Here is a 14003-nt window from a genome sequence, read left to right as displayed (position 1 = left end):
TCCCACCTTCACCCCATACACAGATTGCAGAATCACATCAGTTACACATCCATTGATTTACATATTGCCATACTAGTGTCTGTTGTGCTCCGCTGCCTTTCCCATCCTCCACCATCCCCCCTCCCCTCCTCTCTCTCTACCCCCTCCACTGTATAACCCTGAGGGTCTCCTTCCATTTCCATGCAATTTCCCTTCTCTCTCCCCTTCCCTCCCACCTCTCATCCCTGTTAAATGTTAATCTTCTTCTCATGCTCTTCGTCCCTACTCTGTTCTTAGTTACTCTCCTTATATCAAAGAAGACATTTGGCATTTGTTTTTTAGGGATTGGCTAGCTTCACTTAGCATAATCTGCTCTAATGCCATCCATTTCCCTGCAAATTCTATGATTTTGTCATTTTTTAATGCAGAGTAATACTCCATTGTGTATAAATGCCACATTTTTTTATCCATTCGTCTATTGAAGGACATCTAGGTTGGTTCCACAGTCTTGCTGTTGTGAATTGTGCTGCTATGAACATCGATGTAGCAGTGTCCCTGTAGCATGCTCTTTTTAGGTCTTTAGGGAATAGACCAAGAAGGGGAATAGCTGGGTCAAATGGTGGCTCCATTCCCAGCTTTCCAAGAAATCTCCATACTGCTTTCCAAATTGGCTGCACCAATTTGCAGTCCCACCAGCAATGTACAAGTGTACCCTTTTCCCCACATCCTCGCCAGCACTTGTTGTTGTTTGACTTCGTAATGGCTGCCAATCTTACTGGAGTGAGATGGTATCTTAGGGTGGTTTTGATTTGCATTTCTCTGACAGCTAGAGATGGTGAGCATTTTTTCATGTACTTGTTGATTGACTGTATGTCCTCCTCTGAGAAGTGTTTGTTCAGGTCCTTGGCCCATTTGTTGATTGGGTTGTTTGTTCTCTTATTGTCTAATTTTTTGAGTTCTTTGTATACTCTGGATATTAGGGCTCTATCTGAAGTGTGAGGAGTAAAGATTTGTTCCCAGGGTGTAGGCTCCCTATTTACCTCTCTTATTGTTTCTTTTGCTGAGAAAAAACTTTTTAGCTTGAGTAAGTCCCATTTGTTGATTCTAGTTATTAACTTTTGTGCTATGGGTGTCCTATTGAGGAATTTGGAGCCCGACCCACCGAATGTAGATCTAGATCGTAGCCAACTTTTTCTTCTATCAGAAGGCGCGTTTCTGATTTGATATCAAGCTCCTTGATCCATTTTGAATTAACTTTTGTGCATGGCAAGAGAAAGGGATTCAGTTTCATTTTGTTGCATATGGATTTCCAGTTTTCCCAGCACCATTTGTTGAAGATGCTATCCTTCCTCCATTGCATGCTTTTAGCCCCTTTATCAAATATAAAATAGTTGTAGTTTTGTGGATTGGTTTCTGTGTCCTCTATTCTGTACCATTGGTCCACCCGCCTGTTTTGGTACCAGTACCATGCTGTTTTTGTTACTATTGCTCTGTAGTATAGTTTGAAGTCTGGTATCGCTATACCGCCTGATTCACACTTCCTGCTTAGCATTGTTTTTGCTATTCTGGGTCTTTTATTTTTCCATATGAATTTCATGATTGCTTTCTCTATTTCTACAAGAAATGCCGTTGGGATTTTGATTGGCATTGCATTAAACCTATAGAGAACTTTTGGTAATATTGCCATTTTGATGATGTTAGTTCTGCCTATCCATGAACAGGGTATATTTTTCCATCTTCTAAGATCTTCTTCTATTTCTCTCTTTAGGGTTCTGTAGTTTTCATTGTATAAGCCTTTCACCTCTTTTGTTAGGTTGATTCCCAAGTATTTTATTTTTTTTGAAGATATTGTGAATGGAGTGGTTGTCCTCATTTCCATTTCAGAGGATTTGTCGCTGATATACAGGAATGCCTTTGATTTATGCGTGTTGATTTTATATCCTGCCACTTTGCTGAATTCATTTATTAGCTCTAATAGTTTCTTTGTAGAGCCTTTTTCCCCAGCCACTCCCTCCAGACTCTTCTCTGGATTACCCTGTCCCAGTCCTGGGCCCTCCTGGACTTCACACCCAGTAAACAAAAAAAATGAAGCAGGAATGGAGCCTGATGCCCCTTTCTTTCTTTTCTTTTTATTTTTTAGTTGGACACAATATCTTTTTTTTTAAGAGAGAGAGAGAAAATTATTTTTTAATATTTGTGGACACAACATCTTTATTTCATTTTTATGTGGTGCTGAGGATCGAACCCAGGGCCTCACACATGCCAGGCGAGGGCTCTACCGCTGAGCCACAACCCCAGCCCCCCTAGTGCCCTTTTTTTTGGGGGGCATGCATTATACACACATCCCCATTCCTGCCTACAATGTTCACACTGTGAAGTGGCACTCCCTTTCTCCTCAGAAAGTATTAACTGGGCTTCTCTAGAAATCTTCACCATGGCTGATTTTAGGACTGTCAGCAAAAGAGTCTCTGCAGAAGAGTTCAATGTAGATAAACTTCCTATTTTCCTGTCGCCCTGTTTTACTTGGCCACTGGCTGAGATGATACCAGCACTCCAAGTGCTGGACACCCCCTTACTAGTTTTTCACAAACATACACAGTATAGTAGTTTGTAGAAATGTGCAAACAAGCCCTCTGGCCTTGAACTGGGTTTCACAGAGATGTCTACATTTTTAAGATAAGTTACCAACTGGGCTCCATTGTAACAACTAGCAGGGGGAGAAAAGAAAGGGGAGAAGAAGCTGTCTCCTTCTCAGGTGTTGTCTTTGAAGGGTTAACTTGTCCAAAACAGTGAAAGAAAAAGCTGCTTTTATGTGAACTTCTGCAGACTGAACTTCTGAGCCCCTCTCCTTACATGCTGGGTATAAAACTCTGAAACTACCTGAACTAGGGATTCAGAAGATTGATTGATTACAACAAAAGCTGTGCCCTCTGAACCTGGCTGCAGCCAAATAAAACTGTTTCCTGCTATCTTTGGTGCCTTGCCTCGTTTGTCCCTACAATAACAGGACTTTGTGTGCTTTATCTCATTTGTCCTCCTAACAGCCCTACGGGAAAGGCATTTTCCTCATTTTACTGGTGAGGCAGCTGAGGACAAAGGGAGTTAAATAACTTCTGTGAATCACAGTTGTGACTGAGTGGAGAGTCAAATTCAGGTTTTATCCAAAGCTGGTGCTCTTAACCATCAAGCAGTACTACCATTGCTGCCCCTAGAAGTGAAGCACTGTGGGATGACATACAGGAAAGGGCTCTGTAGCTGGAAACAATGATGGGGTGGTTCCTGGTTGTCTTTACTTCTCAAATCTGTGCCTTTATCTATAAAAGGAGGATGATTATAAAGCCTACCTTACAGAATTATTAGGGGTCTACAAGGTTCTTTCACAATGATGACTAGCACATTGTAGTCCTTCCAAATGTTTTTGTTTGTTTAGTACTGGGGACTGAACTTGGGGTGCTTTACCACTGAGCTATATTCCCAGCCCCCTCCTTTTTTTTTTTTTTGGTAGTTGTAGATGGATAGAATGCCTTTTTTTAGTTGTTGTTGTTGTTTTAATGTGGTGCTGAGGATCAAACCTAGTGCCTCACACATGCTAGGCAAGCGCTCTGCCACTGAGCTACAGCCACTGAGCTACAGCCCCAGTTCAGCCCCAGCCCTTTTATGTTTTGTTTTTTTAGTTGTCAATGGATCTTTTTATTTTATTTTATTTATATGTAGCTGAGGCTCGAACCCAGGGCCTCACAAATGCCAGGCAAGTGCTCTACCACTTAGCCACAACTCCAGCCTCCTTTTTGTTTTTTTATTTTCAGATAGGGTCTCACTAAATTGCTAGGGGGTGGGGCTGGGGCTGGGGATGTGGCTCAAGCAGTAGCGAGCTCGCCTGGTATGCGTGCAGCCCGGGTTCGATCCTCAGCACCACATACAAACAAAGATGTTGTGTCTGCCGAAAACTAATAAATAAATATTAAAAATAAATAAATAAATTGCTGGGGGGTCTCACTACTTGCTGAGGCTGGCCTTGAATTCTTGATGCTCTTGCATCAGCCTCTTGATCTGCTGGGATTACAGGCATGTGCCACCATGCCCAGCACTATTTTTTTTTAAGACCAATTTTATGCCTACTTAAAGACAGATTGCCCTGTATGTAACAGCTAAGCACAAAAAAGTCATGAAAATATTCTTAGTTTTACAATGATAAATAAAAAGCATTAAATGACTCCATTTGCATGAGGGATACAATAATTTTTATGTTTTTTATTTTTATTTTGTGGTGGTGGTGGTGGTGGTTATTGCTAAAGCCTCAGAAAAAAATAACTTTCTGGAATATAAAGATGAGAGCTGGGGCTGGGGTTGTAGCTCAGTGGTAGAGTGCTTGCCTAGCATGTGTGAGACACTGGATTGGTTCTCAGCACCACATAAAAATAAATAAAAGGTCCAACAACAACTAATAAAATATTTTTTAAAAAGATGATGAGAGCTGACTGAACATTCCATTAAAGGAGAAAGGGGGTATTTTAACAGAACCACTATTTCCCCTTGCCCATCTCTTCTCCATGTGGTATTTATCAAAATATATTATTGAACAAGGCATGGAGACACATACCTGTGATCCCAGCAATTCCAGAACGTGAGACAGGAAGGAAGATCACAAGTTAAAGTCAGCCTCAGCAACTTTGTGAGATCCTGTGTCAAAAAATAAAAGGGCTGGGGGTGTAGCTTGGGGGTAGAGTGCCCTGGGTTCAATCCTCAGTACCACAGGGAAAAAAATACCATTGACCATTTAGTTAAAAATACATATATAAAAAGTAATATACCTGTGCACACACACCAATTACCAGTTACTTTATCTACAATAAAGAAATGGGGTTGGGCATGGTGATACACATCTGTAATTCCAGCAGCTCAGATGGCTGAGCAGGAGTATTGCAAGTTCAAAGCCAGCCTTAACAATTTAACAAGGTCCTAAGTAACTTAGGGACATCCTGTCTCAAAATAAAATATAAAAAGGGCTGGGTATGTGGCACAGTGGTTAAGCACCCCTGGTTTTAGTCCCCAGTATTAAAAAAAATGGAGAAGGGTAAAATGAAAGAATATATTACACTTCAGGGGTCAGGAGGAGGTGGAACCAAATTGCTTTTTCTGAGGATGTATTCTTTGTCCATAGGAACTGGGCTCTGGAGGACAGCAGCAAACCCCCTTTTTAGTAGATACCTCCTGACTGCTGCTGGAGCACATCAATTGCACTTCCATTCTCCATTTCCAACATGCAGGTCTATTCATTTAATTGATGGCTGTCCATCAAATCAAACTCTGATTTGCCTCATTGACAACTCCGTCTTTTACAGTAGGTCTTCACTAGTTTACTCTCTGGTGTGTACTTCTTAATCTTAAAATGCACCACGAAACCATTCTGCCCTACCACCTTCCAATTCATATGATCATTGTTCTCAGTCTTTAACTCTTTCCTTGGGCTTTTCATTGACCATGGTAAGCACAGGAATCTCTCTGAGCCCCTCACTTCATAGAAGTGGTCCATCCAGAAGAGCACACAAGCAACACCAGGAACTTCCCCATACATATTCACTGAATGAGTGAAAGGTCTCTTCTGTGTAAGCCCTGAATGTTTTTGAACAGAATTTTTTGATGTTGTATTTTCCAGTACTGAGGATTAAACCCAGGGCCCTGTACTCTCTAGGCAAGAGCTCTACCACTGAGCTACACCCAAGTGCCAACCTGAATACTTTTGGAAGAATTCTGGCCTGATGACCTTTAGTCAGGCTCTTGAGTATATTCTACAGTGGACCAAAGACTTGTGTTTCTAAACCTTAGGTCTGGAATAAATGCTTCTGGGTTCCTATTCAGCACTGATGACTGAAAATATATATATATATATATATATATATATATATATATATATATATATATATATTTTTTTTTTTTTTTTTTTTTTTTTTTTTCTCCTTCTCTTCCTTCTCCTTCTCCTTCTTTCCTTGTACTGGTGATTGAATCCAAGGATACTCTACCACTGAACCACATCCCCAGTTGCCTGCTCCCCCAAACACACACCTTTTTTTTTTTTTTTTGAGACAGGGTATAACTAAGTTGCCAAGATAGTCCTCAAACTTGTGATCCTCCTGCCTCAGCCTCCTGAGTTGCTGGAATTACAGGCATGCATCACACCACCCCTGGCTTGATTATAAATTTCAAATCCCTGGGCCTCAATTTCTCTAGAAAAAGGAAACTGAGGACTGGGGATATAGCTCAGTTGGTAGAGTGTGTGCTTGCTTCTCATGCATAAAGTCTTGGGTTAGATCGCCAGCACCAAAAAAAAAAAAAAAGAGGGAAACTGACAGACACAGACACAGATGATGGAAATCTCAATCCAAAGTAAGCCTTGTAAGCTCACCTTACTCCATCTCCTTCCTGACTGAGGCGGGAACAGAATTCTAGCCCATAATACACCCTTCCCTGGGCAACCTTGAGGAGGTAATTCAACTTTCCCTTTTGTAAAATAAAAGGCATTCTTCTAGATCCTCTCTCCTCATGAAGGGGAAAATAAGATTACAGTTTTAGGGGAAACTCTGGCCATTTCTGAGGCTTAATTGCCAAGTTTGTAATTTGTGAGTAGGGCCAAGATTTGCTAATTTAGGGACTTCATTTACAAAGCATTCATTTGTGTTCACTGTAATAATGGCTTCTCTAAGTGTAAGCTCCCTGGGGGCATATTAAATTGGATTTACTTTACAAAAGGATCTGAGGGTAGGAGTAGTTTGAAGGCCCTGACAGCAAGTCCTGGAGTGACTAAGTCTCCTGTTCAGGTCGTGGTGGGTGGCCATTGCATTCCTGTGAGACATCCTGGGACATTTCACCTTTTCACATCCAGTGGTTCCATTAGACAGACATCATAGACCCCACCACCACCACCACACTAAATAATAGACCTCTTTACAGTGAGCTGGGGGAATCTGAAGCAAATATAAAACTTAAAAACTGGCCTTGCGGATCTTGAGGTCTGACTGGGAAGGAAACAGGTGTTTATAGACCAAGAAACAAAATTAAAGATGGATTTGGTGAAAATGAAGAGATCATGCTGCATAAACCCAAAGATCCTTGGATTCTGGCCCTTGGGCTGAATAGCTCTCAGAGAAGTCAGATAGCACTGTGGTGTGGAGCTTGGCTCTGGAGCTGGACTGCTCAGTAATCCATCCTTGTACAACTTTCTGAACCTCTTCTTTATCTATAAAATGAAGATAATTACAGTACCCCAAATTCTCTAATACTAATGTAAGAATCAAATGAGTTAGTACATGTAGCAAAGCCAGAACAGGCCTAGCATGTGGCAAGCATTCCATATATGTTAATCATCAGTTGTAACAGTATTATTAATATTCATGACTAGAAAAATAGAGACCTACAGAGGGGTTTTCAGGCCTGAGAAGCCTAAGCTCAGAAACCAAAGCCTGAATTCAAACCCTAACTACTTAATAACCCTGACTTACTGTGTAAGTCATTAACCTCTGTATCTAAGTTTTCTTATCCACAGAATGGGGATAAAACTAGTGAGTATCTCATAGCTGTAAACATTCAACAAGTTAATTCAAGGAAAGAACTTAGAGCCAAAGTACATTTTGTTTTGTTTTTGCAGTGCAGGAATCAAACCCAGGGGGACTTGCCTTAGGCAAGCATTCTCTCACAGCTCCAGGAAAAAGCTTAGAACAGCACCTCACCCATTGTAAGGGCTCAAAAAATGTTAGCTCACTTTATTTTAAGCAGAGATGTGATGCAATCCTATCAGTGTTTCGGAAGGCAGTGTGGAGGAGGGTTGGGAGATGCAAGCTGGAGGCTGAGGCTCTGGAATAGAAGAGCAGGAACCTGCCAAGATTCAGTGGGGGAGGATCTCCAGGTTCTACTTGTGTATCAGGAGGGCATCTGTGAGGTTCTGCAACACCACACCATTCTGGGAGCCCAGAGAGCTCGCACCTGAATTCAGGTGTTCATGCAAGGAAGGATTAGTCTGATTGCAGTGGCTCAAGCCAACTCTGATGGGTTCCCTGAGCAGGATTAGGGTCCTCCATCATTAGGTGCTAACCCTGAGCAAGTCACTCTGTGTCTTCTCCTATCAAGTGAAAAAACAGGTAACACCTTTCCAAGTTCCCTTGGAGGTGGGAGTGGGGCTGCCCAGGGGAAGGAGAGCTTGCAGAAGGGATGGCAGCTGCTCAGATTGCAGAGGGTTTTGAAGTCTGTCTTTGTTCTGGGGGTGGGAGCTGTAACTGTTCTGCTTTTCCCTTTTCTTTCACTTCTGTGAACCTTCCCTAGCGACCTACCAGAAAGGAGGCATAGAGAGGAACACAGTCCTGCTCCAAGGAACTTCTGTGATTTGAATGTAGGTGTCCCTCCATAGTGCCTACAGTGAGACCTATTTTCAAGGTGATGGCATCAGAATGTGGGACTTTGGGCAAAAGTGATTATGTCATGAGATGATGGTCTCATGAATAGGGTGCTAGGACCGGGCTTGTAGCTCCAAGAACATTCCTCTAAACATGATGAGGCCCTGGGTTTGATCCCCAGCACTGCAGGATGGTGGGAATTTTGAAGGAAGTGGTAGCTGCACTTTTGGCCCTTTTGCTTTTCCACCCTTCAACCATGTGAGAAAAGCAACTGCCCTCTTTGCCATGTAAGAACACAGCAACAAGTCCTACTTTGGAAATGGAGAGCGGACTCTGAATCTGCCAGCACCCTGATCTTAGCCTTCCTAGCTTCTAGAAGTATAAGACATAAACTTTTATTCGTTATAAATTACCCAGTCTCAAGTGTTTTGCTACAGCAGCAGAGACAAAAACTCACAGCCCCACATGTGAGGTACTATACCAAACTCAGAAGCCCTGTCATCTGCTTACAATTTACAAAGCACTGTTGGATCCTTGAATACAGTTTTCTGGGGCCCCCTACAACCCTTCTGTGGTAAAGTGATTGCATAAATGACACCAATAGTTCACTCTTCCTGAGTCTGTGCTCTTTGCAAAGTAACTTTACAGCTCCCACTGCTCAGGCCCTTACACAGGTGAGAAAGCCAACTGAGGAACTAATTGACTACAAATACATGTTTGAGCTTCACCAAGCCCAGCTGAGCTCTGCAGAACCACAAGCCAACACAAGACCCAGAGAATAATAAATTCTTGTTTAAACATTGGGTTTATTTGTTACAAAGCAATAGCTAACTAATACACCTACTAATTCCCATTGCTCAGATGAGTACCTAAGGCCCACAGATAACCAATGACTTGCTTCACACCATGTAACCTTTGGGGAGCCCAACCATGAATCAAATCAGGATACTCAAGACTCGATCCCTGCTAACCTCTGTGTCTGCCATGGACACAGACAACAAGACTTTACAACTGCTTTTAAAAGTTCCTAGTATTAGCTTAGAAAACCATCAGCCAGGGCTGGGGTTGTGACTCAGTAGTAGAGGCACTGAGTTCAATTCTCAGTACCACATATAAATAAATCAAGTAAAGGTCCATTGACAACTAAAAATATTTTTAAAAAGAAAAGAAAACCATCAGCCACACTTCACCTTAAATCTCTTTTTCTCATCCTGTCTTAACCCATGCCTCTTTGGATATACGTGAAATGTTATACTTGCTCCCTCCAATAATTCATTTGAAACTGTGGGGCTGTTTTCTTTACGATTGTGTACCTTGGTTTCCTCAACTGTAAATTAGGAATATTTTGTACTACCTCCTTAGCTGCCATGAGAATTAAATGATGACAATTAAATTAATGTTAGAGAAGTGCTCAGAATAGTGGCTGACATACACCAAAGGCTGCACCATTAAATAAAAGAGTATGATTAAAAATGGGCCATAGCAATGGCAATTGAATTGGGAAACATTTTAATTTTGATCACAAGAGTTACATGTTTTTCACTTTGATCTGGTGACATCAGTTTGAGGGTTGAGTCAGCTTGTTTGCTTGTCATAAACTCTTCTATCCAAAATGGCATGTGAGACAACATCTTGTAGGTGGCAAACCAGTTTTTGAAAACCAAACATGTAGAGAAGCACTGATGGGATATTATTACACATTTATATCATATACAGAGAATACATTCCTGGTAGTTTGTATGTAAATTAAGTCCTAATATAAATCCCTATTATTTGAAGAACTCATCTGGGAAATTATTCAGTGGGGGAGGATCTCCAGGTTCTACCTGTGTTATCAGGAGGGCATCTGTGAGGTTCTGCAACACCACATCATTCTGAAAAAATGAAGATTGCTTTTATAAATAAGTCAGTATTCCTTGAGGGATATTTAAAAAATTGACTAGAAATGCATTGAATCACTTTTGTATCAGTCTAAAATAATTCTCCCTTACCCAGGATTCCCTTAAAGGACTCTGATCCCTCTCTCCCTTTCCAAGATACTCCCACAGGTTCCAGGCTGCCTGCCACTAAAACTCAGTTCAATTCAAGTGACCTCCCACCTCCTCTCATTTGGCGTCCTTCCCTTTTCTTTTCAGGCATAGGACCTGCCTGCAATTCCTGCCTCTTACCAAGTAGTTTGGAGAAGTTGTCCTCAGTGACTCCAGTGTCATGACTCTGATGTCTGAATATTCAGCTGCCAAACCTGCAGGATCTCTGGATTATGCCCTAGCTGGCAAAAACATGCTTGCAAATTCCTTCGCAAACAGGGACATCTATGAGAGACACAACCCACGGTTCTGACAGAAACCCCATCAGGTTCTATAGTTGGAGGAACATGCATCTCTGGTTAAAAACTCAGTCTGATGGTTCTGGCAGGCTGACAGTTATGAAAGAAGGCTCTGATGCATTTCTCAGCCTTCCTCAAACACTTTTCATGCTAGTATTATTCTGTGCCTCTGAACACACTGTTGCCTTGGCCTCTAATTCCTGATGTTCCTCCATATTCCTCCTTCAACCACCTCCACTCTCCACTTGGCAAACTTTTACTCATTGTTTAAGACCCAGTTCGGAGACCTCAGATCCTAGATGGTAGATGAAGCATTTGCATTTACTGTCTCTAAAACTATAACAACAACAAAAAAATCTTTAAAAGAAAAACAAAAAAGCCGGGAGCAATGGCGTATACCCATAATCCCAACTACTTGGGGCTGGGCATGGTGGCACACATCTATAATGATGAGAGGCTGAGGTAGGAGAGAGCAAGTTTGAGGCCAGACTCGGCAACTTAGTGAGATCTTGTCTCAAAATAAAAAATAAAAAGGGCTGGGGATGTAGCTCATGGTAAAGTACCCATGGATTCACTCCCTACTGAGAAAGAAGGAAGGAAAGAAGGACAGACAGGGTAATACCAAAGTAAGAAAATGAGAAGTCTAAGACATCAGAGGGAACCAGGGTATTCTCCAGAGGAGCCCTGGAGAAGGTTCAAATAGGAATGGGCCATGAGGCTAGTCATGGGATTATACAGTGTACAACTTGAAACTGTGGAGTTTGGGGGCCTTTCTCTACCCTCTTTAATAAATAACATTAACAGTCCTGGTCCAAGTCTTTTAAGAGTTCCTTGTAGATGAAAAAGTTCAAGTATTTCAGAAAATACTCTCTAAAGTACCCCAGTCTGGGAAGGGTTAACTACTGAATGCAGCAGAGCTTGAGAAGAGCAGAACAGAGAGGAATTGAGTGACTCTAGTTCTATGGGACAAAGAGAGAGAAAAAAAAATAAAAGTAAAAAAAGCAGAGAAAAGGACAATGACATTGTAAGACTTGTAGGAGCCCCTGCCTACATGCCCACTTTTTGGTCACACTCCTGCTCATGACCAGTCAGCTCTTTGAATCAGGAGAAATAACTCCTTGGAGGCAGACCAGACTGGCTAATCCTTCGGGTGCAGAGGATTGAGCTCAACCTATTCCTCAGTTCCCAGTACATCGTTATCACTGATGCAGTCAAGCCTCTCTCTTACATCTGTTCCTTTTATCTTTGCTCTCTGAACTTATCTACAAGGAACTCTTAAAATTTGTTTAATGCCTTTTTATTGAACGTGCTCTCATAAAATATGCTGTTTTGTATGCTTGTTTTATAGCTTTATTTATATATAATTGGTATACAAAAAAACTACACATATACAAAGTGTACAATATCCAACATATCCAAATTTTCTCTTGGCCCTCCTTAGTGGCTCCTCTCCTTGGGCAATCACTGATCTGCTGTCTGTCACTGTAAATTGGTTGCACTTTTAGGGCTGGGGATGTAACTCAGAGGTAGAGTGCTTGCCTAGTATACAAGAGGCCCTAGGTTCAATCTTTAGTCACAATGCTATAAATAATAATAATAATAAATACTTATTTAATAATTCAAATAATTAAATAAATAAAATATGGGATTATAGGTATGTTCCGCAGTACTTACCTGCCAGTTACTATTATTATTATTATTATTATTATTATTATTATTATTGTCAGGTGTGGTGGCACTTTGTTGAGGGCCACAGCGAGTCAGGATGACTCATGGCATTTTTGCCAGAAGTAGTGGTTGAGAGGTGACGAAAGCGAGCCATTAAGATGATGACTTTTGAGTTCTCGCGGAGTTCCCATTGAGTTCCAGTTGAGCTCTCGCAGGGATTCCTGAAGAGTTCACTGTTAGTTGGTGAAGTTCCCGTGGTGGGAGTTCCGGTTGGTGTGGTGTGTTCCTGGAAGAGCTGCGTGGGTGGCGTTCAGGAGAGTTCCCAGGGAGTGTGCTGGTGGAGTTCGGAAATAAAGTTTGTTCCTGCTTGAGTGGCTCGTGATTTGTGCCCAGCCAGACTGCGGCAGCACTTGCTTGTAATCCCAGCAGCTCAGGAGGCTGAGGCAGGAGGATCAAGAGTTCAAAGCAAGCCTCAGCAATTTAGGGAGGCCCTAAGTAACTCAGTTAGACCCTGTCTCTAAGTAAAATATAAAAAAGGGCTAGGGATGTGGCTCAGTGGTTAAGCTCCCTGGGTTCAATCATCAGTACAAAAAAAAAAATTAAAAAAAGAATACAACTAAAAAGTGGAATTTATGGGAGGCAAAAGTGAAAATTTGTTAACTAATGAACAGCTTTGATTTTTGGAGAGGAAAATTGATACAATCTCTAGTAGATATATTCAAGATAATAGAAGTACATTGCTAAAAGTCTTAATATAAATAGGTATTATTTATTGGGTTCATAATATATACTAGCCACTATTTATTTGTTTGTTTGTTTGTTTTGGTACCAGATATTGAACCCAAAGATGCTTAACCACTAAGCAACATCTCCAGCCCTTCTTATTTTTTATTTTGAAACGGGGTCTCATTAAGTTGCTTAGGGCCTCAATAAATTGCTGAGTCTGGCATGAACTTATGATCCTCCTGCCTCAGCCTCCCAAGACCCTGGGATTATAGGTATGTTCCACAGAACCTACCTGCCAGTCACTATTGTAAAACCTTTATGTATATAAACACATTTAATTACACAAGGCATGTGCAATTTTATTTCTTGGCGTGCTGGTGATCAAACCAAGGCTTGCATGTTAAACAAGTGCTCTATCACTGAGCTAAACCCCCCCCCCAGTAGGTACAATTTTTATCTCCCTTTATAGGTTATTCTCTAGAGAAATAAAATAATACCATGATTGACAAAACAATAGGAAGGGGAGAGAGGAGAAAAACTGGGAGGTGACACATGTGAAATTTTTACTGTTCATAGAAGTCATCAGATACTGACTAAATTTATTAAATCAAAACCGAGTGCATTGTCACACACCTGTAAATCCCAGCAGCTCCAGAGGCTGAGACAGGAGAATTGCGAGTTCAAAGCCAGCCTCAGCAAAAGTGAAGCTTTAAGCAACTCGGTGAGACCCTGTCTCTAAATAAAATACAAAATAGGGCTGGGAAGTGACTCAGTGGTTGAGTGCCCCTGAGTTCAATCCTCAGTACCAAAAAAAAAAAAAAAAAGATTTTAAGATGCTTATTTGAAATTATAATGATAACCATCAACAGCAGTTAAAAATAGAAATATCAAATTAAAAGAGAAATAAAAATGTGTAGTTG

At 41.3% G+C, this 14003-nt stretch overlaps 1 protein-coding gene and 1 pseudogene across 1 annotated transcript in view; both read right to left on the bottom strand.

The window, feature by feature from the left end:
- Positions 1-5176: 5176 nt before the first annotated feature.
- On the bottom strand, positions 5177-5455 carry LOC139707372 (small ubiquitin-related modifier 2 pseudogene; annotated as a pseudogene).
- Positions 5456-9855: 4400 nt separating this feature from the next.
- Positions 9856-14003, bottom strand: part of Nsun4 (NOP2/Sun RNA methyltransferase 4) — a 50514-nt gene continuing 46366 nt past the window's right edge. Inside the window, exon 6 of the mRNA XM_071617801.1 lies at positions 9856-10237. Coding sequence (XP_071473902.1) covers positions 10198-10237 — 40 coding nt within the window. The 3' untranslated portion in view covers positions 9856-10197. The remainder of the gene's footprint in view (positions 10238-14003) is intronic.

This window comes from Marmota flaviventris, chromosome 10 (assembly GCF_047511675.1).
Source record: "Marmota flaviventris isolate mMarFla1 chromosome 10, mMarFla1.hap1, whole genome shotgun sequence".
In the NCBI taxonomy this organism is placed as follows: domain Eukaryota; kingdom Metazoa; phylum Chordata; class Mammalia; order Rodentia; family Sciuridae; genus Marmota; species Marmota flaviventris.
Note: the sequence above shows the minus strand (reverse complement) of the source record. Positions and strands in the feature narration are given on the sequence as shown.